The 25886-nt window shown below is 43.5% G+C and overlaps 1 protein-coding gene across 2 annotated transcripts; it reads left to right on the top strand.

The window, feature by feature from the left end:
• Positions 1 to 426: 426 nt before the first annotated feature.
• Positions 427 to 25828, top strand: UBE2G1 (ubiquitin conjugating enzyme E2 G1). 2 transcript variants are annotated; one of them, XR_005259454.1, is made up of 7 exons: positions 427 to 752; positions 15061 to 15163; positions 17879 to 17976; positions 19050 to 19228; positions 22426 to 22549; positions 24468 to 24503; positions 24625 to 25828. XR_005259454.1 is itself a non-coding variant. In XM_038158323.1 (6 exons), the coding sequence occupies exons 1-5, from the start codon at positions 707 to 709 to the stop codon at positions 22510 to 22512; spliced, it is 513 nt and encodes a 170-aa protein (XP_038014251.1). In that variant the 5' UTR covers positions 429 to 706; the 3' UTR covers positions 22513 to 22549; positions 24625 to 25828. The 2 variants fall into 2 exon arrangements, 1 of the variants encoding a protein (XP_038014251.1); XM_038158323.1 differs by lacking the exon at positions 24468 to 24503 and having other exon boundaries at positions 429 to 752.
• The last annotated feature ends 58 nt before the right edge of the window (positions 25829 to 25886 follow it).

The raw sequence follows: 25886 nt of genomic DNA, 5'->3' as shown, positions 1-25886 counted from the left end.
TCATGAGGGCCTTTGCAGATCCCACAATCGTTATGGTTGGAAGGGCTCTCTGGAGATCACCCAGTCTAACCCCTGCCAAGGCAGGGTCACCTGGAGCAGGTGACACAGGAAGGTCCGGGTGAGTTTGGCATTTCTCCAGAGAGGCAGACTCCACGCCTTCCCTGCACAAGTCTGTCCCAGTGCTCTACCACGCTCACATGAATAAGTTCTTCCTCAAGTTGAGGTGGAACTTGCTGTGCTTTAGTTTGTGTCCCTAAATGTCCCTCGTGAGGAGATTCCCCTCATGGAGCGCTCTCCCTTTCTCCCCGCTAACTGAGGCTCGACTCAGGAAGGGCAGGCAGGACCTTCCCAACATGGCGGCCGAGCGCGGCTCCCCGCCCCTCAGCCGCTCTCAAGATGGCGGCGCGGAAGCCCGGCGGCCGGCCCGAGTGCGCCTGCGCGGGCCCGAGTGCGGTGAAATTCCTGGCGGGGGGAGCGGGAGGTGGCGGCGCTGAGGGCTCGGAGCAGGAGGCGGAGGGCGGCTCGGAGCCACGGCCGCGCTGCCCTGCCCGGGACCCTGCGTGCTGTGGCGGCCGGCGCCGAGCCAGACCCCCGGCGGGCGCGGAGCGGACGGGCTGAGGGACGCTCGCCGCCACCTCTCGCAGCGCCAGGAGCCGCGCCGTCCCCGCCGCCGCCGGGACTCCCTCCCCGGGCAGAGCAGGGGAGAATGACGGAGCTCCAGTCCGCCTTGCTACTGCGGAGACAACTAGCAGGTACCTGGGCCGGCGGCGGAGGAAGGAAGGGAGGGCGGCGGGTGATCCGCCGCGGGGGCGCAGCGGCCGGGCGGCCTCGGAGGGGCCGCGGCCCGTAGCGGTGGAAGGAAGGGGCGCCGGCTCGGGGAGGGGGCGGGCGGGAGCGCGTGTGTGTGTGAGGGGGAAGGGGAGATTACGGCCCCCCCTCGCCGTGCTGTGCCCAGCCGGGAGCCGAGGGAACTAGGCCGAGCGGGGGAGGGGGAGCCCGACCGGCGATTGCTGCCAGGGGAGCCGGGGGAGGGGAGCGGGGCCGGCACGGTGAGGAGCGTCCCCTCCGCTGTCCCCGTCCCGCCGGGGGAGCCGCGGGGTGGCACCGGCCGCGCTTGTCGGCACCCCCCAGCCCCCCGGTACCAAGGCTGGAGGACTCCTCGTCCCCTCCCCTTGCGGTCCCGTCTCCCTGGGGCGGGGGGAGAACCGAGCCGGAGCTCGTCCCGCAGCGCGGGGGATGCGTGCGGGCTGATGTTTGGGGGTGTTTCTGAGGCGTCGGAAAGAAGCGGAGGAAGAAGGATTGTGCCCCCACCCCCGGAACGAGGCACTCCGGGCCCAGGCTGACTCCCCGCACTCGCACCCCTTCCCGAGGGGACCTGCGGTGCCCTCGTCCCGCCTCCCTTCGCCGGCTCCCCCTCACCTCCCGTGCCCGGGAGGGGGAGGCTGATGGCCCCTTTGTTGTCAGGAGAACCGGCGGAGGCTCCGCAGGCACCGGCGGGGGGGACATGACCGGGCGGCAGCGGGTGCGGGCGGGGGAGCGGGTGGGAGCGCTGCGGGGGGACCCGCGGGGAGGGGCGGGGGGGTCCGCCGGGGGCGAGAGGGCGGGACGGGCGCGGGGGAGGAGGAGTTGGGGACCGGGCTGGGGGACGGGCACGGCCTGGGTGCCGCGGCCGGGCCGGCGGCGGAGGGGAATGGGGTGTCATCGGGGTGTCAGACGGGCTCGGTGTCGCCGCGCCCCCTCCCTTTGTCCCCGGGCGGGCGGCCGAGCTGGCCCGGCCCGGCCCCGCCGAGGGGCCCCGCATGCGCGGGGCCGCACAATGCGGCTCCATGTGTGCGCTGCCACACTTAAAGGGAAACGAGCCGGCAGCGCTCCCTTCCTCCCTCCCCCACTTGCACATGTTCGCCGCATCCTCTGCCTGCCGGGCCGGGATACGGCGATCCGCTCGAAGAAGCGCAGGGGTCTGCGGGGTACCTTGGGAGAATCGGGTCGCCTTTTTCGTCTCTTACGTAAAAATTGCCTCGTACCCAGCTAAGGAAATGTGTGCCAGGTGTACCTGAACTCGGGCAATTGCAAAGCTGGCTGGAGTTGGCCGAGTACCCATACAAAGGGACAGGGTCACTGGGTAGCACAGGAATTCCCGGAGCAGGATTTTGGCCCGAAACTTCAGTTAATGTCGTTGGAAGCCTAAGGGTGGAAAGCAGCATTGTTAGCAGTGAGGAGATGAGGTTGCATAACCGCGTATAGCGAGCTGGATGATGTGTTGGTGCATCTCCGGTACTGTTTTCTGGATTCGGGTGATGATCAGTTTGAGAAACTTCAATATCCTTAACTCTAGCACAGAACGTTTTACCCCTTTAAGGTAAAGGTCTTTAAAAAACCCAACAAATCTTGTACTGTGGCTAAAAATCGCATACTGTGGCCTTAGTCCTGAACATCAGCATGTACCTGTTAATGCCCTGGTGACTGCTGAAGTTATTAGTGACATTCCGTGAGGTGTCTGCACGTTCAGATAAGTTGATAATGCCTCCATATGGGCTTACTGCAGGAGCTTCAAACTGGATGTGATGTGAAGCTTCTCTCTCCTGTGTATGATCCCTAAGGGGAAACAGTGTAGAATAGCTGCTTTCTAACTTGATACAAAAAAAAAAAAAATTTGGTAACGTAGAATAGTTGTTTAGCTGTCTGGAATTTCTCTTTTAATCTAGTAATTGTGCTCTACGAAAGAAAGTTGGACATTTGGTTGAAGTCTCTTGATAGTAAGTATTCAGCTTCTGTGGTGTATTTTTTTTTCTTGTGAGGTCTTAAGGCCTTGTGTAAGCACAGGCTGGTTGGGTATGTAAGTACATTTGTAGACTACTAGATCTAGAGGTTAACTTCTGTTTAACTTTCTGCTCACTCTTATCTGAAGGCTTTATGTGTACTGGTAAAAACTGGTGAACTTTTCTAGTTGCCCCTAGTACTGATTCAGCTGTACTGACTGCAGCCATTTTCTTGCATCATGCAGCTATTCTGGGGGTTTTGTTTTAAGTAATATCAATACCTTTGGTATCCCTTTACATGTACTAAAAGAAATTGAAACCATAATGAAAGTGACTTTGAGTGTGCATGAAGTATGGTGAGCATTGAAGAAGAGTCTTGAACTCTTCAAAAGTCCTACGTGGAATAACTGACCTGAGAAAGTTACCATGTATGGAAGAAACTATTTTCTGTGTGACATCTGAACTGAGCTGGCACTGGACTGACACTGGTTTTTCTGGGGTCAGGCTGCTTGAAGTCTGAGCTTCACGATTTTCCTTCCCTACTGCTGACTGTCTTCCAAGTCTCATCTGCTCCAGCGTGTCCCTTTGTTAATACCTGCATTGTTTCTTCTACCTCAAACCAAAAGCCTCCCCTCTGGTGGTATTTTCCCTGGTGGGTCTGATATTCAGTCTCTCTGCTCCGTGCAGTTTTTGCATATATCAGGTGTAGTGAGTCGTGGAGTTATACCTGGTGGTTGGGTTTTGGAGAACAGTAAACAGACAGTTGATATGAGTTATGTGCTCTAAGCTAGTTTAAATTGCTCTAGATCATTCAGTTGTGCTTCAGTACTGACAGATTTGAAGTTGAAGCAAGACATCCAGAAATGAAGGGAGGTCATGGTTGAGGAGTATAAAAATTCTTTAATGGTGAGACCCTTTTCAATGCCTGGAAGAAAAAACAATGACAGGAGGAGGGAGGAAAGTTAAACAGTAGTTCTCAGAGTAGCTGCCTGTTTGGTCCCCCATATGCTTTGGTTCTTAATTATGGGGAAAGGTGTCTGGCGTGGAGCACTTTAATGAGCTGTTTTAATTCCCGGGTACTTTGGCAAAGTACAGCTCAACTGATGAGGCTGCTGGCTGTCACTGAGATGTAAAACAATGGGCCTTAGCAAACAGAGCAAATCTTGACAGCACAACCTGAAGTTGCTCCAATGAGTCTATGAAGACAGACTTCCATTTTTTTTTTTTTTTTTGAAAGCAAGCTGGCTTGTAACTTGAGCAGGGAGCTGGTACCACAGCACCATGTACAACATGCTTGTGTGCTTCAGTGGCGTGTTCTGGATGCTGATAATGCTCAGAGAGAAGGGACATTCAATGACAGTCACAAAGTATAACTTCAAGCTATATGTGGTTATTTTTTAATCTCCCAAATTCTATGTGGCTTCACAGTGCCTTTGCTAATGAAATACTGAGCTGGATCCCCAGGGACTAAGTGTAGTAGCTGTTTTTATATTTTTTATATTGACATGTGCTTGCCCCCATTTAGGCACAAGAGCAATTCAGAGTAGTAAGAACTTTGAGTAGTTTTTATGGGTTTGGGGTTTTTGGGGTTTTTTTAAGTCTTAAGGAAGTTGGGATCTCTTAATATCAAAGCTATTTAAAAAGGGTGGTCTAACCAGAGCTGGAGGATCAGATATCTAGGGATATCTGTCCAATGTGGTTCCCTCTCAAATCAGCTTAATAGTACACAGTGGCAGCTTCTGGAAACATCTTAAAATTAAATCATATTTGTTCTTACATTTTTGGTTGGTGGTGTTTGGGGGTTTTTTGTGTTTTTTTTTTTTATTTTTGTTTGGGTTTGTTTTTGGGGTTGTTTATTTGTATTGTTGGTGGTTGTTTTTGAGGAGATGGACACTTTGTGGTTTGATAGTAGTGTGAAACAGAAGCTGTGACCTGTCCTTTTCTTCCAGACAGAGTGCAGGAAAAACTAAAAGAAAAGAAAAGTGCTCCTGAACTTAAAGTCTACAACAAGTATGTAGATTGGTGTGGCACTGGGTTAGCAGAGTTCACCCCTCAGGGGAGCTGGTGGAAGATAAACTTCTTTTTACAAAACTTTATGTTCTTTAAAAAGAGATGCAGACAACAGGGTGTAAAGCTTTTCTCCCAGTCTCCAGCGCTGTCAAGCCCAAAGGCTTTACAGACTGAGGTATGTCTCTGAATACTTTTATTTCATCTTTCTGCCAAATTCTTGCTGACACAGAGACTTTAGAGTAGGCAGACTTGTCTAGTTCAACCAGCAAAATCACATAGGGAGGACGCAGTTAAATCAGTAGCACACAGTGGAACTAGAAGTGCGAGTTCTCTGTAACATAAACATGGAGCGTTGGAAATGGGAATAACCATGCCTTTGTTGGCTGAAGTTGAGCTGGGTTGTAAATAACCTCCAACTTAGGATACAGAAAAAGCCACTCTAATGCTTTTCTTGAACATGAGAAACATGGCATTATTTCAGTTAACAGTGTATACAGCTTTTGTTTCAAAGCAGAAATGTCTAATTAAAAACTAGCAAGTTGGAAAACTATTAAATACTTAATGTGACAGTTTATAATTTTTGCTTTCTGTTGCGGAAGAATCTTACTGGGTAGTGTTGAGCTAGTTGAATTTTTGGCAATTAGATAGGACTTCTAAAAAAATCTGTTTGAGTAGTGAATGGAGAGGGCATTGCAGAGTGAAGATCCCTTTATACATCCAGGCTGAGATGCATGTTTCTGGGGTGGCTGGTGTGTAAGACACCTTTGTTTACAGATAAGCACTGGCTTACAGTAAGTAATTGGTCCTGGAATTATAAACACTGCTGCATATTGTTTTTAGAAGACTCTTTCATATTTTTAGATAACCATCAAGTTTTTTAGTCTGATGCTTTTTGGGGTACTTAGGTTCAGCACGTGTGTTAGCAGTCACCTTAACCCCCTGGCAGCGTAGGGCCGTGTTACAGCAGATGAGATAATCCTGTTTCTGTGAGATTGTGCTGACAGAATTTTCAAAGCTGCCTTATAGTCAGTATCATTGCTAAAACACAGGCCTTGCTCAGACTCCAATCACTACAACAGCACGAGCAGCCTGAATTTCTGTTGCACTGTAAATAACATGATAAATGTGACTAATGGCGAACTTTGCCTGCTACGTGTTAGTTTTCCAAATGCTTCTCTTGTAGAAATAATCTGAACTTTGCATCTTCAAAGGAAAGAATATTTATAACAGCACCACCAGCAAAATTTCAGGGGTGCTGGCAGTTTTGGAAAGTGAGGTTTAGCTGAACTACAGAATGGAAGGGCTTAATGACTCAACCACTTGCTTAAACAGGATGAAGCAATAACCTGCCTCATCAAGGAGTCACTGCCTTGGCTCTGCCTAGGTCAGCTTACTAATCTTTCAGGGAAAGAACCATACTTGTCATTAGCTCTGAGTTCTTTCCTTCTCTGCTCCCCCCAAACAAGGCTTTGGAAGTTACACCAAAGTAAGGGCATATCTGGATCTGGCAGTGCAGTGATTTATTCGTGTTTGGTTTGAGAATAGTGGAATGGGGATGTTGCTGGAGATCCTCTGAAGTAAGGACCAAAAATACCATTTGAGAAAATACTTTCCTCAGAATTTCAGCTTTGTTGGTGAGAGCTTCATTTGGAGATGTTAAGTCATGCAAAAACCAACTACAGTGTCTTGACTTATGTGATTGATACTGCTTCCAGGTTCAGTATTGTAGTTATTTGCTGCAGGACTGCAACTAAGGATTTATTGATTTGCTATAAATATATATATATGTATTTAAGAGAAACTGATAGGGATAAATCAAGTAGAGTGAATAGTCTTCAGATGAAGCCACATGTAATTACAGCTGATTGTGCCTTGACTTTTCTGTACATTGTTGAAATTTCTTTTTAGTGCAAGACAGACTTGGATCAATACGTACATATTCAACTAATGGAGGATTACTCAGTCCCTTCTGTGGTTGGTACAAGTTGGTTTTTAGTTCCCCCAAAGCCCTATGTTAAACAGTTTGAAAATAAGTGACCTTTGTAGGTGAAACTTGCTTGCCTCAGGTAGGCATTCTGCTAAATTTTCTTCCTGTAGTGTGTTTAATCAACTTGTGTTTTGATGTAAAATATACCAGTTTGTTCCTAGCACAGAGATGGGGTTCTAATGAAGTGGAACTGATCTGAAGGGTGGCTGCTCTTCTGAAAGCAAGAACTAACCAAATACTAAAATGAGTGTGCAGACTTGGATGCCTGGAAAAAGGAGAGCAGGTGGTTTGTGTGAGGAAGAGGGTGTGTGACTCCTGAAGCTCTGCTGTCCGCTTTTTGTTCCATGTGTGGGAACGGAGTCAGGGCAGCACCTCACGCGCAGGCCTCTGCTCTCACCCAGCGACACCTGTGCTTCAGTTTTCAGTGGTGTGTGCCTATCTTTCAGTGTCTGGTCTTGATGAGATCTTTCACTTACAGTCTCTAGTAGGCTCGAGCTTTAGGCTACCCTGCAAGTGTAAATGTTTATACTTGCTTTTCTTTCCTGCTCTCAAGTCCAAGGCATATCAGCTGGAGCAGAGATCAGATATCCAGACCTTGTAAGAACACTAAGTATAGCAGTCTAATTGAAATGGAGTTCCATAAAAATATCTGCTCTCCTGGACAGAAATGTTAGCAGTTTTTGCACAGGTTTAGAATAATAAAATCTTTCTGATAGAAGCCCTCTGTAAAGGTTTTCACACACAGTCTCTCTGTGTGTGGATTGTTCAGGGAAATGTATTTCTGTGCTGTCATCATACACCTCATAGGTCAAGCTGGCTGTTTTTTTAGCTGGCTGGCATTTGCTGTTGATCTAGAAGATGGTGCTGTCAGGAGTCATTTAAAGGAATGTCTTAAAACAATTCTAAATAACAATGTGGCTCAAGTTAGGATATGCAAACCTGTTATTCATATTATAAGCAGGAGAGAAAACAAGCTGGAAAATTGTCCTGGACTTGCACAACAGCTTAGATGTTAACATCTCCCTCAGATGTTAATATTTCCCTGTGGCATAGGCATGGCATAGAGCCTTTTCAGTGGATTTCTCATGTTGTTCTGTTTTTGTCTGAACCGTACACATCCTAGAACCCTTGGCTCTGTGCAGCAGTGCTGCCTCATGCTTAATGTGACTGCTCAGAAGATACTTGGATGGATTTTTTTTTTCTTAGCTTTAGTCTAATGGTAATTAGCTTTTAAGAAGTTAATCAACTTCTCCTGTCCATGGTAAATTCAGCTATGTTAATGGCACCTAGGATGACACCTGTCTTTCCAAATTCCAGCAGTTGTGTACAGTAGGCATCTGAAACTTGAAATAAGTGTGTGTAGAGTGTGATTCATCAGACCTGTTTCTGACACCTGCTTCGGACGATAATCAATGGTGTCTCAGAAACTACTTACCCTGATAAGATCTCTTGAATGCTGCTGAGGGTGACCATCTCAAGTGCAGGCAGATTCAGGTACCCATTGAATGCTTGTCTAACTCCTAGGAGTGGAAACAGGCATGAAACGTGGAGGACAAAGTGGAGGTGGCATTTCTGTTACACTGAGTGTGACAGCTGAATGTGGCTCTGTGCTGTAGGTGACTCTGGGCAAAGCACTGCACTGAACATTCCCTGGTGACATAATTGCTGCCTTTTACATGTGGGTTTCCTGATCAGGGTTCTTCCAATTCTTTTTACTATCCTTGTTTTTCCCTTCCTCATAACTCTTCCCCTCAAAATTCAGAACTTACTGGGAATGATTTTCTTGTGGTCTTTTAACAGACTTATTCAACCTCCATTTTAACCTGGGCAGTGTAACTGTGCCGGATTCTGGTCTGATGTGATACACAGCATGCTTCTAGCAGTCTAGTCAAAGAAGGCTGTTCAGGAGACATTTCACCTTGATTTCTACCAAAATTACATGGCTGATGGTAATTTGAATGTATATTCTGAACTTCCTGCTGAGAACCTTAATTCTGCAAGAATAAGTTTCAAAACTTCAAACAACACAACGGCATTCAAAGGTTTTCATCAGATGAGTATGTTTTGTATTTCCAGTGATTTGGACAGGAAAGTAATTTGAACACCACATTTGTTTTGAAAGAAATGATTTGTGGGCTTAGTGAGCACAATGTGGTCCACAGTAACTTAAGTTTAGATATTTGCTTAATGGCAAATAGTGGCATTGAGGGAGGGGGAGGCAGACCTTCCTAATGCAGTGTGAGATGTTGGGAAAGGACTGGTTTGAGTGTGTGTACACAGAAGGGTCCATGTATGAAGAGTGCTGCGGAAAGGAAATGCCTCAAAATAGGTTATGACTGTTGTTGCCTGTCTTTAGGACTCTCAGGTGAAATGGTGCACAGGAACAGACTGTGGGCTGGGGAAACTGGGTTGCCAGGTGATTGCTGGGCATCTGTATTCCACTTGAGACTGTCTAAGAGCTGGTTTTGAGACCCGTGAGAGAGAAATCTAAAGGAGCATTGACAGTGTCTGCTGATGCCCACCTCCATGGGCTTAAGGGATTGTGAGGAGCTCCTTAAGAACCAAGGCAGTACCAAAGACCTGAAGTTCTGGGTTGGTGTGTTAAGACTCAGTTTTCCACTAAATAACTAATCTGAACTAACAATTGTCTGTCTCCAGGCGTGCCGTGACTCCTATGACCGTGGAGCTACAAAATATACAGAATCAAGCAACTCAATTTTTAGCTTATTTCTAGAATGTGATACCTTACTAATAAAATTATTCCAATCTCTATTTACTCAAGTTTCTTTGGTACCTTTAGCCTCATACCTGTAGTGGCAATTTTAGGAACTTTGGGCTAATGCTGCTCTCCGTTTGTTTGCAAAGCTGAACTATGGCCATGGCTAGAACTTTGACTGGGGATAAAACCAAAAATCAAACAAGAAACCTCCAACCTTGTCCTCTGTCAAAATCTGCTTCCCGGTGCAAATCTAAGGAAGACTTTACAGGTATAGCTGAGGCAAGTGAAGCAGTACACAAAGGTGCGTGGCACTGAGATGCAGCTTGCCTGTTAACACTAATTGTGCCCCCCTTCTCACAAATTCTCTGAGCTCAGAAAATTTGATTTGTAGAGGTCTGAAATGCTGCCTTTATTAAGGAGTGATGTGTGGAGCACTGGAAATTAGTTAGTTGCCAGGCTAAAGTCAAACCTAAAGCTTCTACTGAAATGATTGGTAAAATCTCTGCTAAAAACAGGTTTGTCTTTACTACTTTAGTCTCCCTTCACATAATTTCAATGTCCTTCAGAGGCTTAATCTGTTCCATTTTAAGTGTTGTCTGTCTGTCACTCCCACAGTGGCTATCAGGAGTGTGTGCATATTTAGTGCTAGGTTTTGTCTGAACTTCTTGGATGAGCTTGTGGAGCAAGACAGAACATGATGAAAGGTGAAATGGAGAGCTTGGGGAATACATCTCCACAGAGAGATCACGTTCCTTTATCGTAATCTCAGCCCTGGTCCTCTAGAATCCAAGATGTACAGCTGGGTCCTGTGTGGAGGAAAGTTATGAAAATTGTAACCGACCTCAGTGAAGTAATAGGACTGTGTGGAAGTCACAGTGTGGGATACAGAGAAGAAGAGCCTAAAATGAGGATTTTCAGTGTGAGCAGTTATTAGAAGCTCCTGGACTGGTGCTGAGACAACACAAATCTAAGGTGCAGCAGATACAAAGTGCTGGTATGGCCTGCTTGCTCTGAGAGCTGTGTAAGCCAGCTGGAGGGTTTATCCACAAGCCTTAGCCAGGACTTGGGCTCCCTAGTCTGGTTTTGTGTTGTGCTCTATTCACTGGCTGCACAAAACTCAAACACTGTGTAATTTACTAAAGAGGCTGCTATTAAAAACCTGTAGGAACTCATATTTTTGAAAGCTTTGTACTGTAATGTAGCTTAAAATACTGAACGAGTTGATACGCAGCGGCTGTCTGGGTGAGACGTCAGGCTGAAAAGTTTGGATGCCGTACATAGCTGTTCTGGGGAGCTATGGGCCTCCTTCTGCTTAGTCATTTCTGTTGATGCTGTTTTGCTCCGGGATTGGTGAAGTCTCTTGGCTTATATAAAGGCAGTTTCAGTGAGTGTGGGAACATCAGTAGCTTGATGTAAACTAAACACTGAAACTGGAGGTGCAGCCCATGGTGCTGTGTTGGCTCAAGTTTGAGGCAATGGTAACTTAGTTCTGCTTTAGTCAGAGCTAAAGGGACAGACAGTGTGTTGTGTGGCAGATCATGTGGAAAGGGAGCCATGGGGCTTGAAAATCTGTTCTGGATTTAAACAACTCTGTTGGATTATGAGCCTTTAGTCTTCCTCACCTCCCAAATCAGGTATTGGATTTAATCCCAGGTTCAGGACTGGGATTAAAGGAACTGAATGTCTAATTTATAAGCAGACACTGGATTCTGTTCCAAGTATGTTGCTGCTTGGCAGCTGTCCAGGTGTGTGCTGCTTTGGCTGTCAGCTGCTGCTTGGTCTGCAAAGGGCTCTACCTGAAACTGCTTCTAGACTGAGTGAGTGTTCTGGATTTTTGTTTTCTTTGCTGGATAGAAAAATGCCTATTAAATAATCAGAAATGCAAAAAATATTGTCAGAAATGCTGAACGACAGACTGTAATATATAGTAGTTGCAAGTAAATGGCATTTAGTTAGGCATGGGCATAATGGAAATATGTTAATGTACTCATTTATGTTTAAAAAGTACAGCAGATCTTGAGCTGAAAAAGAAATCTCAAAGTAAAGCTATTGGAAAAATAATGTGTAAGGATCCAGTTCTTCATAGGTGTCTGGCTTCTCTGCTTTCCCAGGCCTTCTAGGGCCGTTCTTCAGGGCTTTGTAGAGGACCTGCACTAAGAGCTTGTTCCCCTCTCCCTGCCTGGAGAAGGGAGCTGAATCCCCTGCTTTCCCCACATTTGTCGAGGGAAGCTCCTGTTCAGGCTGCAAGCAGTTAATGCTGTGGCTGGTGGGGACTGGCAGGCGCAGGGAGCAGGTGTCCCCTGCCCTGGGCGCAGCGTCAGTGCGGTGACACCAGCCTGGCAGCAGCCCTGTGCCACTGAGCCCTGTGTGCGTGTGGTCCTTTGGTGCCCTGCCTGCATCGCTGTTCCTTTGGGCTTTTGCTGCGTGGATTTCAGTACTGTGTGAAGCTCTGCTGGTGGAAAGAGGCGAGAGGCAGGTGCTACTGCTGGTTAACTTTTCTGGTACATAACACTCACTATATCCAGGGAAAAAAAACAAAGCCAAACAAACCTTGGGCCCTTGGTGTTTGCAGGTTTTAATGAGTAGCTGTTACTGGCATGGTAAAGCAGCCAAGGATGATGCTTTTCATGTCTCAGTGCAGAACTTTCCTGAGACTTCCTTTTTTGTCTGCCTGCCAGCCATGTTGTTTAGTTTAACATAAATAATCTGGATGGAAAAGCTCATTTTTAAATTGCTGATGGTAATTCTGCATACCTCTCGTGAAGAAGGTGTACGAGTTTATATTCATTGTTTTTCCTAAGAGTGTTTCTGTAATCAGCAGCTGTTTGAGCTGTGCTTCAATACTGCTGTCATGGAAGGAAAATAACCTTTCACAAGCTGAGACTGATGGCACCTCCTGTAAAAGAGATGTGCTCATTTGCTTTATAAGCAGCATCCACTAAGCAATCTTCTTCAACTGCTTTAACTGAAGATTTTTGTTAATGATTGTCCCTTTCATACAGTTTACAGATGTTCCACATTAAAGGAGTTGGTATCCAGGAATCTTACTCCTTCTCCGAAGTTCTCTTGCAATATAGTGCTCCATGGTCCTAGGTGAGAGTCACAGTGTAAGAGCTGTCTCTCTTTGGGAATAAATACACAAAAAATGTTTTGAACTACTTAGGGATAAAGTTGTTTGAGGCTGAGACAGATGTAGAAAGAAATTGAAACAGCACACATTACGAAATAGAGAAGAAAATGTGTATATTGGCTTTGGAAATAATGTGGCATATTTAAATAGAAACATTCTGGTTTTTTTCAGTCTTAAGCTCTGGCAGTCTTTAAAGTCTTATCAATGAGCAGTGATAACTTGCAAACAATAAAAAAGCTGAATGTGAGCAGTTTGAGTTACAGCAGTTCACACAGAACTCTGCACAGATCCTTTTTTCTCTGTGGAAATGCAGAAATAATGACACTTGTGTTTCACAGGCTTAAATTCAAATTTGAAAGTCTTAGGTGAGATAGTAAAACCTATTATTTGAATTCTGACTTCTGTAGTTACTACAGTGGGTATCCTGTATTACAGTATTAATAATATCTGAAAGGATGATGTAAATGTCCTTTTTTCACAAGCAATAGGCAATTTTTTAATGAAATCCTGCCTGAAAAAGCAGGTATATTCAACTACTGAGGTGATGGAACTCTTAACAGACCATGCTGAAGAAATGTTTGTATTGAGGAGGTAGAAAGAGACTGGTGAAACTCTTTCAATGTGAGATGCTCACCTAGGCTATCTGCCCTTTCAGCTAAGATTAAATAGTTACTCAAGCTTGTGCAGCTGTTTCCACAAAGTTTCATAGGTGCCACAGTCTGAAAACTGATTTACTTAGAGGAGGCATGGCCATGCTGGAGCTTTTGGGTTTGAGGTTTGCATCTTGGTTAGAGAGCCTGTGATGTTGCCTTTTCTTCCAGGCATTGTCAGGAAAAAAGTGGTTGGGCTCAGTACCCAAATGTTTGTCTTGCACCTTGGGGGCTGGATGGCTGGCCTTACCTCCTGATTACACCCTCCTGAAACGGGCTCCTAGGAAAACCCCTTTCAGTATGTCCCTTGGGCTTTTACAATGGGTTCATCTTTGTGTGTAAGTTTGACTAAATTAGTCATGACTAACGTTGATGTTCCTGCTGTCTCCCTCTTCAGAACCTTGGTGTCCATCATGTGAGCTGGGCACTTGGTTTTTCCAGTGTGGACTTAGACTCCTCTGTGTGGGGCTTGAATTGATTCTTGCCTTTTTCAGTCACACTTTAAATAGTTCAGAACTTACCTGGCCAAGCTTATGGGCAAATCAGTTTGGACTTAATGGCAGCTTTTTCTCCAGAAAGGTACAAGGTTCCCACTTGAAGTTCTTCTGCATGTGCCTGAGGGTGTTATAAGGCCCTCTGAACTTAAGTTATGGCTTTTAGGTTTACAAAATGGGAATATGTAGACAAACTGCTGTGGAACAGAATAATGAGGACTGCAGAGAGTCTGACAGGTTATAAAATAAGTATGATTGGTTGGTTTTTTAATTTTTTTTTCTGCAATAACTACCATTCTTAATTTAATCTGGGAATTACTGACCAGTTGAAGGAATAACTCCCCCCTTCCTGTATCCTAAGTACCCAAGATCTGTCAGGACTTTGTATGTACTGTTGGAAATGCTGGATGAAGAATTTGAATTTGGCATAAATATGGCATTTAATGTAATTTCTGACCTGAAGCTGTCAGTTAAAAGATGTTCTCACCTTTCTACCCTCACCACTGGATTATTGGGAAAACTCATTGGAGGGTTTAATTCCAGTTATTACTGGCTTTTTTTCCTGGAGCAGGGTGAAAACACAAGTTCTGTGGAGTCTAGACCTAGCTGTGACTTAACTTGTGTGTAGCTATTTCCAGAGAAGCCTGTATCTGGCAGTAACTGTGTGAAGTAGCCTATACACTTAGAATGCTCTATAGCTTATCACTGATGGAAAAAACTGTGAAGCAGAAGGAAGAAATAAAAACACACAACTCCATATCTGAATAGCATAGCAGCTTATCTTCTGTGTTCTCTTGTACTAGTTCAAAATATAGTAAATCATTATCTTCAGAATTCACTGGCACAGGCCTGAAATGCTTTCGGAGTCTGAAAGAAAAATCATTTAAGCAAAGTAGAATGTTGCTTTTAAATAAAAACATAACGTGACTTTGGTCTTCTGTTAACATTTTCTAGAGTTAAAGACAGACTTTAGTTAAGCTGCCTCCTTGGGGTTCTTGTAAAGCTCTTTTATTATTAGAAAGCCTGTTTCCTGACTTAAACATTCGTTGGTATCTAGTTTAGGAGACCATGTCCCATAGGTGTGTGTTGTTCTGGCCCTTCTGTTCACGATACACAGAGAATTTTAGGGTCAGACACGGTCCCAGGTCTGGCAGAAGTGTTTGTGGTGGGGGAGCCGAGGGCACTCACTCAGGCCGTGAGAAAGCGCCAAATGGCACGGGGTTTTTTGGTCCTGTATGGACAAAGGAGAAGAACCAGCAAATGTGTGTTATAGACACCTAAAGTTACTCCTAAATTCTTTTTCCTTCACAGAGCTCAACAAAAATCCAGTGGAAGGCTTTTCAGCGGGCTTAATAGATGACAATGATCTTTATCGATGGGAAGTCCTTATTATTGGTCCCCCAGACACACTATAGTAAGTACTGATACTTATACAGAAACTTGAATGAACTCGGATTTACTAGTTCTAGTTTGCTCCTAGTGAATAGAAGCTAACCTTGTGCTAAATCAGGTAATGCTCTTCTGTTGGTAGCAGAACAGTGTAAATAGCTGGATTTGCTATGTAGGAGTTCTAAACTGCTTTGCTCCCCTGGGAAAATGCAACACTGATCTCTTTGTACTTGTATGGAAAAGAAAGACAATAGGTGCACTTAGAGGCAGCTTCTGTTTTCTTTCACATAGAAGTAAGGCAGATAAAATCCACTATTTGCTGTTGCTGCTGCGAGGCTATAGTTCAGTTGATAGTGCTATGTTAAACCATTACAACTTCACATGTGTGTGATGGTAGGAAAAATATTCAATTCAAGTGGGATGTTGTTGGAGGAAACCTCAGCAGTCCACAGAATTAGCTTCAAATCCTGTCACACTGAGATGGGAGACCTTACCAGTGTGACCTGGAGTACTTTGGGGTGATCATCTACTCCAGTTTCTGGGAAAAGGCTCTCTGCCCAGGAGAGGTCAGTTTAAAGTGTACTCCTGAAGATGACCTCTGTTCTCTTCATTAAGCTGTTGCAGTGGTAAACTACTGATACAAAAAGCCTAGTGACGTTTACTTGAGGTCAGTTTTGGTTGCAGCATGAAGTTCTGTATGTCTGTCAGCAGACTTTGAGTAAGTATTTAAACCCAGTAATCAAATTGCTTGGCATTTCCTCAAGCTCACTGCACTGTGGTTCTCACGTCTTGCATGAGATGTTTTCTCCAACTCCTGTTGACCTTTTCTGAACAGTCTTGTGGCTCTGTTATAGTCTCATGGCTATTTTATAAATAATGTCAATAAAGAAATGCTGCTTCTAATTGATTGTCATCTTAGGTGTTAAAAGTTGCAACAGTGGTTTTTTAGCTCCACTTTATAGGGTCCTGAAATTCTTTTGAGGCTTTTAGGTAAGAAACTCTCTTCTGTTCCAGTCCCTGGTTGTTGTTTTTCAGGGTAGTATTACACGGAACCCTTCTTCCCTGGGGTGTCTGATAAGGATGGTCATATATAATAGTTTAACTTAAACAATTTTCAAACATCAGTCTCATTCCTGGTCCCACTTCATTTCATCTGAGTTTACTTGAAAAGACTTTAGACTTACAGCATTACTCTACTGACAGAAACCCTTTTTAGACTTACAGCATTACTCTACTGCCAGAAACCCTTTTATAAGGAATATTGCTAAAAATGGCACTGATCTCCCTTAATTGGCAGCTGTATTTCATTAACTGATATCGAATGTATATCCACTGTAGAACCTGTATTTAGATGCAGTTGATAGGGGGCAACCAGGGATGCCCTACAGCCTAGTAGCTTTAGGATCTGCTGCTTTAAAAAGGGAAAGAAGGCTTTTTTCAGTTAGAAAGAAAGGGTTTGACTGGTTTGGGGCTATCAACAAAAGCAATCTAGCTCTCCTTTGTCTTGACATCATGGATGTTAAAACTGTGTTTCTGGAATTCTTACCTCTCCTGGGATGAAGGATTCTTTGGAAACTGCCTGCCATTTCTAAAACTGGTGAAAAATAAATGCTGTGGGTTCAGATCCCCTCAGCTGCTTCAAAGAGCCAAGTTACTTAAAGGCAGTGTTTTTTGGGGCTGGTTTTTTTTGGTTGGTTGTTTGGTGGTTTTTTTGAGATACTTGCTGGAACTGCACCCCTTTGGTTAATGGTGGTAAAACACATTATTTTTCTCAGTAGCCAGTGCACTTTAGCAACTCCTACTCCTTTACAAATGAAGGAAAAAAATTGCACCAAACAGTTTTCTGTTCACCACCTCTTTTTTGTGTGTGTGGCTGCTGAGGCGTAGCTTGTCACACCGTGCATCTCATGCCATCTTCTTTGGAGGTTTATGTTCCACTTTTTGTTCTGCCTTTGCAATTCCAAATTTTGTTACAGCCTTCTAACCTTCAGTTAGAAAAAATGACAGTAGCAGGACAAATATTATTGACATTAGCAAAGTATTCCATCTGTAAACCTTTCCATCTAATACAGACCTCCACATTTTTCAAAAGGCACTATTCCTGGCCTGTAACTCCACATAAAACCAGGATGTCTCCTGTTTATTATTGTTTTCCAGTTGAGTGGGTAACTAATGCAGAACACCTTACTGTCATGCCTGAGTCACTTCAGCTTAGTGTTGAAAAGGTGGCATTGGAAGTCTTCTTACATTTAATGCTGTACACACAGCCAGAGCTTTCTGCATTTTTTCCCTGGAGCTCACTGAGACCATAAAATTAGGACTGAGGCCTCTAGCAGAGGAAAATGGGTGTCTGCTGGGCTGGACTCGAGAAAGGCAGTTATTGGCAATACCTTTTTTTTCCTGTTAATAAATGTACTGTGAGGAAAAAAATGTAAGTTGTGATTCCAGATGGTAAATTCCTTGGCAGTTTTTGATTATTTTTTTCCCCCCCCACCCCCATGGTTTTTCCCCTCTGGAACATCTTCCTAGTTCTAAAAAAGATCATGTTGGGGAACTGGCAGTATCTTGCGAAAGGATCTTCTCAATGTAGAAACTCTTTACATTGCATATGGAAGTGTTGATACTGTTAATTACCAACATGATGTTCAGTTGTGTGAGGTGGAAACTCAGAACATCAGTAAGTTCCGATCTTCAGCTTAAGCTTACAAGAAACTCTACTAAGATATTTTTGATTCCCCAGTGAAGGTGGTGTTTTCAAGGCTCATCTTACTTTTCCAAAAGACTACCCACTGAGGCCGCCAAAAATGAAATTCATCACAGAAATCTGGCATCCGAATGGTAAGAAATGTCAAAGTTTCAATTTCTTTTTGCAGTTCAGAACTAAAATGCAGAAAGTGAAGACAAATAGAATACATTTCTGTTCATGTTAGAAATTTGAAACTCTGCTTTTACTTTGCCATCCTCACTTAATAGGGAAGCAATTACAATGGCAGAGTTTTTAATAGTGCTACTCTGAGAGCATAAAATACTCTTAAAGTATTTTCAGAAGCTGTTCTGAGTAGGTTCTTGCATTCTTAGTAATTGTTCAGGGATTTTTTCTTAATTTTTTTTTTCCGAAGTGCAAAATTCTAGTCTGAGGAAAAACTTAACTTCTGTAGCTGCCTTTTGTTATACCTTCAATTATTTCATCGTGCTGTTACTGACTTGGCAGCTCAGTGTAGAAAGCCCAAGGTTGTCCTCATCTAGTGAAGCATGAAAAGAAATCTTTTAGTCTCTCTAAAGGAAACTTCTCCTAATGTCTCATTTACCTATGGACTGATGGAGATTGGATGGGAAGGTGAAATAAAACAGAAGATGGTTTTACTGGGAAAGAAAAATGTTCTTCAACTTCAGAAACTGTAGATGTTGCAAGGTGGGAGGAGATGGTGCTCTCATCAAAAGGACAGGGAATATTTTAATGCTGTGTCAGTTTCAGCTCTGGAAATACCAGAGTACTTGTCAGGCACTTTCTAATTCCAGCAGTTTAAATCATATTTCAATATGTTCCAGTAATATCCAGCTGATGCTGTTGCTGTGGAAAAAAGTCACTCTTGAGTTTGCTGAACTTAACAGAAAAGGCTGTAGTGGAAGCCTGTCTAAATAAACATTCTTGAGAGTTGTAGCCTGATTTTAGACTGAGGCCTTCCTCCCCATGTGCCCTCTCTGTCAGGAGTCCAGGCACCTTCAGACTTCCACCAAGCCTGTTTATTCCAGTTGAGGTTCTGCAATAGTTAATTGCTTTCCCTCTTTATAAAGTGTTTTCACTAGCAGTGTTTCAGAGTAGATGGAATGAAGATGAGCAGTTGATGACTGTCCTGAAGAAATGCCAGCTTGTTGTTCATGACTGAAATATGCCTTGTTCTGTTTTGTAGTTGACAAGAACGGCGATGTCTGCATTTCAATTCTTCATGAGCCTGGAGAAGACAAATATGGCTATGAAAAACCTGAGGAACGCTGGCTTCCCATTCACACAGTGGAAACTATAATGATTAGTGTTATTTCTATGCTGGCAGATCCCAATGGTGATTCTCCTGCTAATGTTGATGCAGCGGTAAGGCTTTCCTTGGTCTGCCAATTGTCTTCAATGTAGAAACCTTGCAATGGAGTTCTGTTTCTGGCTTAGCAAACAGTTACTTTGGGAAGAACCTTTTCTGTCACAGGCTAAGGCTACCATTGTGTTGGGAAAAGCAGTGATGTTGTCAGACAAAACTACTAATTAGCCCTGGGAAGTTCCTTTCACTTGTTTAGAGCAGTCTGCCTGTCCCATGGATTAGAGCAGTAGCTTTGACTGTGTAGGTCTGTGCTCTGGGAAGGTACTCAAAGGCTTTACTGGGTATCTGACCTTCAACTTAACAGGGAGGGTTGTCCCAGACTAGACTGACTGGCTCAGGAGTGAGGAGAAATGGTCTGATTTACAGCCAAAGACCAGGGTGAATCTGCAGGTGTGAGATGGAAGTGTTTGCTGCAGCACAGTGTTCTGGACCATGGCCTGTGCTCTGTGTGTGTATAAACACGGCTGTCAGCTCTCTAGAAGAGCTGGGTTTAGAGCAAAATATAAAATAAATGAAAAATGTGGTGGGGAGAGAAAAAAGGTCTCAGTTCTGGAAGGGCATAGGGGGACAGACTTCAGGCCCTGCTCATCTGACATAACACTGACATGCTCTTGAATTGCAGTGGAGCAGTGAGGGTTGTCTTCTCACAAAAGAGATGTTCTAGCTCTTTTTAACTGTGGGAGTGAGGAAGGAGATGGGATTCTGAGATGGCAGAGTTTTGTAAAGGAATGTTAACCTGTTCTGTCAGCCAAACTATACCTTCACAAAGTGGGTGGGAGTTTAGTAGTTTCCTGGAGCCTTTGATCTGCTATGTTGTGAGTATTTTCAAAGGTGGTTGAGCTCTCTGAAAAATCATTATGGGAACAGACTCGTGGAACAAATTTAATGGGAAGAAAACAGAAAACAAACAAAAAGTTACACTGAACAATTTCCTCATTTATCCTTTCTAAGTGTTGGACTTCCCCTTTTTGTGTCATATTGCTGGTGGAAACAAACACCCAGGAAACATGGACATTTCCTGCTGAGAGCACCGGGAGGAGCAAGTTGTTAATGAAATGCTGAAAGTGCAGTTAGAATTCCTCAGTTCACAGACTCGTGTATGTTGAGTGTGGCTGGCCTAACCCTGGAGAAAGCACATGTTTTTAGCTGTGCTTGTCACATTCCTGCCATGAGACTTTTTGTATTGTGCCCCATTCTGACAACTACTTCAGGAATGGGTTTTTTATATTTTTATATTTTTTGGGTTTTTTCCTTAGGAAAGTTAGACACAAAATAAATTTGCCTTAGGGTAAAGGTCAAAAATTAAACCACCTTTTCCTCGCCCAGCATGAAAGAACAAAAAAATTCAAATTTGACTGAAGATAGTATTGAGGCATCACTTTGGATGCTCGAAACTATTTTTGACTGTGGCATTATGTGTTTCAAGGAACTTTTGAAGTGCTGCTGGGGCAGTTGGTTTTCCTGCTGGATTGTAGATCTCTTCATATTAGCAAGAAACATACTCAGGGTAATGAAGAATCAGCAGTTCCTGTGTTTAGTACAGCAATAAAATTTGGCAGTTACTAGGAAATACTTTGTCTGCTGTCAGTAGTTTCTGCTTTTAAGTGAGTTTAGTGAATAAGGTGTTACAGGCAATTCACAGGATTATGGGAGCAGGGGATATACCTGCCTTCAGAAAAAATGGACTATGCATGGTGGAGTACTGTCTTTTGGAGTGGGAGAAAAATGAGGATTAGGAACCTGAATAGATACTTTGAAAAACAAACAGAACAGTTCATGACCTAAAATTACATTTTTGGAGAATCAGCTGTCAAATTGGAAACTTTGCTTTCTATTCAAATCTGAACAATTCATAGAACTACAAATAGCAAAAGTAGAAACAAAAATAAGGCTCTGAAGCTCAGAGGGCACAAATTCAATGCTTTTCTTGGCTTTAAGCCATCTTGTGTAAGCTGTCCTATGTCCCAGTCCAAGGAACCAAATGTTTGCTGCATGAATTGCTGAAAAAGAACAAACTAATTAGTAGCCTTATTTGTGCTTTCATAGGAAAGTTAAGACGTGCTGGGCTGTCCAACATGCTGATTGTTTAGGTGAGCTTGGAGGTGATGAATGTTAGGGCATGCCATTAATCACTCAAATGTACTACAACCTTCACTCCAGGTGGGGGTGAAAAGGTGTTGTGTGCTAGATTGTTTCACCTGAGGCAATGTGGGGGTTTTTAACCCCTTCCCTCACCCCTGCAGTAAGAATATATTGCTTGTATCTGAAACTAAGAACTGTAAAACTTAATGAAATAAGGGGTTCTTTATATGTTCCCCACCACCTCTGACTGGAAGGCAGTACCCAGCACATCAATCTTAGCCACACCTGATGCTCCTGTGCTTTCATCTGAGCTCCTTGTGAGCCTGGCACAAAACAAACCTGGCTGCACTTCTCGTGTAGGTTTTTGTGATACCTTGATGTGTGCATCTCTGGGTTCAGACTTCCCTCTTACCCATCTTCCTGCTCATCTTTATCTTGGCTCTTCATCTCTGCAGTTCTGAAAGCAGATCCCTGTCGCAGAGAGCAGCCCTGTAGGTCAGCTGAGTATTCTCCTGAGGTCTTTCTCACAGAGCCAGTGTCTTACAGCCATATCTAACTAGGAGGTGTTTGCTTTCGAAGGACACTGCTGTGCCTCTTCTAGATACTGTGACTTCTGTATTTCTGTCCTGGAGTGTCCTGGCTAGATTGAAGGGAACTGAAGCTGTCTTAAAAAAATCTCAGGGTAACTGCTGGCTCCACAGTACCTGTGTACCTTTTTCACCACTGCAGTTAAAGACACTGTCTCTAACACATAACAACAGCTTGTGGTCTACAGGTTGAGTTTGCTGCTACTTTGCAGGCTGAAGCAAATAGATTTTAGCACAGGCAGTGTGAAATACTGGTAAGCCACCAGGTTAGTCTTGGAGTGTGCCTAAAATCCAAGGGGAAAATTACATCCTCACTGTCTTGTAAGCAGCTGGCACAGAAACCCAGAGCAAACTTTAGAAAGTCCTGAGTATCACAGGTTTTCAGTGAGGAGCTCAGGGATTGTAAGCAAATACAGGTGTTGACTAGATGGCTAATGTCTGAAACCATAAACAACAAGAGTCTTCCTAGAGCTTGTGCAACTCCTTGTTGTAGGACTGACATCTGAAAGCTGTCTATTCAATTACAGAAAGAATGGAGAGAAGACAGAAATGGAGAATTTAAAAGAAAAGTTGCCCGCTGTGTAAGAAAAAGCCAAGAAACTGCTTTTGAGTGACACTTATTCAGCAGCTAGTAGCTTCACTTTTTTCAGGGTAAGTATCCTTCTCAAGATGAGTCAGTTACCTGAGTTGAGGATTTCCTGCTTAAGTGTTGCTGAACTATTTTTCTCCCCCTCAAAAGCTAAGAGAAACTCCCAGACCTTTCTTCCCAGCTGCATGATCTCAGTGAAGCTCTTTGGCTGTATGCAGTACTAAAGACTAAAAGAACTTAAGTGCACTTGACAGCCTGTTCTGCCAAAATTGGGGAACTTCTCTTGTATTCTTGTGTTTTATGCTGTTCAGAAGTTGAACTTCTCTTTATCAGAATTCATCCTCCTTTATTAATGGCACTTAGAGGTTACTGGAGCTGTAATAGAAGGGGGTGACAATTCCTTGATATTCATTACTGTGAAGAACACTTACTAGAATCCTAAAAGCATCTTGAAAGTCTTGTTATCTCAGGAGTTGTGGATTATCTTGCAGATGTTGGTGGCATGTTGCACATAGGAGTTAAATGAGACTTCAGTGAGGTTGTCAGGAACCACTGAGAAGGGTTTGTTTCAGGTATCTGTGGGAGTTTTAACATAAGTCTCCTGGCACAGCAGAAAGCATCAAATTGAGATATTACCAGTCAATAATATCAAGAAAGGTGGTATTCTCTTCAGCAGTCCAAAAAACATCTTTAGTGAGGAAGGCTTGGGAATAGCTTCATAAAACCAGCTGAGTTCTGCTTGGAAACTGAACTGTGGCATATCTGAGCTTGGACAAGTTTTGACCTGCGAGTAGCTGATGTGATATTTGCATTATCTGCCACGCTATTAAAGAGCTTCTGACTCAAGATACTTAATCTAATTTACACAATCCCATCTCAGTTTTAATGGGACTTTTTTTTTTTTTTTAATAACCTCTCGTAGAAAGCTCAGTATTAAAGCATGGCCCTTAAATCCCTGGCCTTTGGTCACTTTATCTGGGGTATGCCAAGGAAAAACTTCCTCCATGAGCTAATAATTTCCCACTCTTGCTTTTCAAAGCAAAACAGAACTTCATGTTGAAGCTGCCTTTTCTTAATGGTTGGTTTGGCAAATAAACTGCTCTGACCCATTTGGCTGGCAAACCCCAAATCCATATTTACAGGTTACCTACAGTGTACGTAATTCACAGGGACAGAAATATGGCACGGTATGTAGTTCAGACTGAACCAGAGCAGCTTACTACATTCTTCTGCTGGGTAGTTTTTTTTAATCACAGTTGTACAGGAGAGAGTTCCTTTCTTACCCTTTGTAAACATGGGGGGTTGGGGGAAGGTCCATCTGTGACAAATGAGTTCTGCAGACCCTCTTTGCAGAAATGCTTGATTGAAAGGAACTTTCTCCAGTATGGATTAAGCATGAAAAATGCTTGATATTGATCAAAAGACTAAGCAAAGGAACAGAAAGTCTTGTACAGCTGCCTATAACTGGAGTGCAAGAATTGTTAATGCTGCTGACTTTTTTTTTCCTGTCTTGGAGAAAGGGAGTAACTGTGAGTAACACTCCAGAGTATCCTTAACTAACCTCAGCTCCGTTGCCATGTTGAACTTAGCTATAGTGAAACAATGCTCTTGACAAATATTTTAAGTAATTGGCTGTGTTGCTTTTCTGGAAGGCAAAAGCTTTTCTAAGTCTGGTGACTCCTCCCAAGTGAGCGATGGGCAGGGAATTGGATGAGAAGGGGCCACAGCTGGTTTCAGACCAGCCCAGTGTGACTGGGGGCTGTGGTGTCAGTGCTTGCTAAGCACTGCTGTGCCACTGCCTCTCACAGTAAGTAATGCCCAGGCTTTTCAGTGATAAATCTGCCACGTTTAGCCCTGCGTGTGAATAATCAAAGCTTTACACGCTGCGCACTCGACAAGCAACACGAGTTACAGAAGCCAGAAAGTCTGATAATTGAGCTTGGACACACAGTGTGCTGAACTAACTCCAGTCTTTCTCAGGTGATGAGTTTGGATTTATCCATCTTCTGTTCAGAGGTATGTGAAGCTCTTGAACAAGTAATAGTTAATCTTCTTGAGCTTGAAAAACTAATTAACACCTTGAAAATAACTGAGGGTGAGGAGGGGTTTTATTTTAATACCTGTGATTTCTTTGCAGGTCTCCAATTGAGAAACATGGCACTGTTTTTTTTCCTGCACTCTACCCACCTATTGCTGGACTTCTGTTGTTACAAGTTGGCAAACACTGGCTGGAACTGGGCTGCAATAAAACATGCCAGTTATCAATGCTGACAAGAGCCTAACAAGTGCCAACACAAGATGATTACGCATTTTGAAATCTAATGAACTGCTTTAACCTTCAGGAAGAATTGTAAAGATGTGTACATAGCACAACATGATCCGGATAATATATATACTGTTCATGTACATCCACAAATACACATTGTACCAAATAATGCTGTCTGTAGTTAGGGATAGAATTGTGTAAATTCTAAAGATTTTAGCAGGTTTTTTCTCTCCCTATTCATTGTTTCCTGAGTTTAAAAAAAACAGCAACTTGTGAAGCATGTCAAAACCAATTAGGATACTAAGTTGGTTTTTTTGGTTTTGGTTTTTTTTTCCTCCCACTTTAATTTTCCTTTGACCCACTGAGGCTTAATTAAAATTTCTTGCTTATTAAAGTTTAGTATCTCTTTTTTTTTCTTTTTTTTTCTTTTTTTTTTTGGTTTTTGGAAATGTGGTCCCTTTTATTTCCCCCATCAGAACTTACAATTTTCCTAATTAAACCCTGAAAGGATTTGCTATCAATTACTTGTGTCTTCTTTTATGATGACCTTTGTAGTCTCAAAGGTGCTTTTTTTTCTTCCCACCCCTTTTTTAAACCCAATTACTCATCCTTCTTGAATTTGGTATAGCAATAAAACTGGCCATGGAGCACCCTTGAGCAGCCTGATAGATTTTTAACTTCCAAGGACTTGAGTGCTTTCTCTTGGAAGTTTGGTTGACTAAGTTAGTCCAAGATAGGAATGAGCTGCTTTTTATGGGTGAAATTTTTGGTTTGCCTTTTTCATTGCCTGTTTGTGGGGTGGGGTGTGTGGGGGGGAGGCTTGTTTTTTCTCAAGGTTGAGTTTGAGCATGCACATCTGTAGGCTTTCAAATGACTAACTTCTGGGTTTGGTATCAAAAATAGTTTCCCTCCTTTACTCTTTTCTGTGGCCCTTCATCTGCTTTGCCTTCTACTTGAGAGTTTTCCTCACCTGATGTACAAAGAAAATGGCGATGTATATTTTCATGTAATTTGATTTTTGGAATTCTGTCACCTTCTGTAGTGAGTTCTTCCAAAATATAATTTTTTCCAATAATGATGTGTCAAACTGGCTGTCTTGAGTATCACAATAGGAAGGGTGCAGTTGTAGCTGG

Source organism: Motacilla alba, chromosome 19 (genome assembly GCF_015832195.1).
Source record: "Motacilla alba alba isolate MOTALB_02 chromosome 19, Motacilla_alba_V1.0_pri, whole genome shotgun sequence".
NCBI classification, from domain to species: domain Eukaryota; kingdom Metazoa; phylum Chordata; class Aves; order Passeriformes; family Motacillidae; genus Motacilla; species Motacilla alba.
Note: the sequence above shows the minus strand (reverse complement) of the source record. Positions and strands in the feature narration are given on the sequence as shown.

What these genes read in the sequence shown, in the direction of transcription:
- UBE2G1 (XM_038158323.1), top strand. Translation starts at nt 707, where the DNA reads ATGACGGAGCTCCAGTCCGCCTTGCTACTGCGGAGACAACTAGCAG. An exon ending in GGTCCCCCAGACACACTATA is followed by an intron (nt 15,164 to 17,878) that starts GTAAGTACTGAT and finishes TTGATTCCCCAG; the next exon opens with TGAAGGTGGTGTTTTCAAGG. An exon ending in AGAAATCTGGCATCCGAATG is followed by an intron (nt 17,977 to 19,049) that starts GTAAGAAATGTC and finishes TCTGTTTTGTAG; the next exon opens with TTGACAAGAACGGCGATGTC.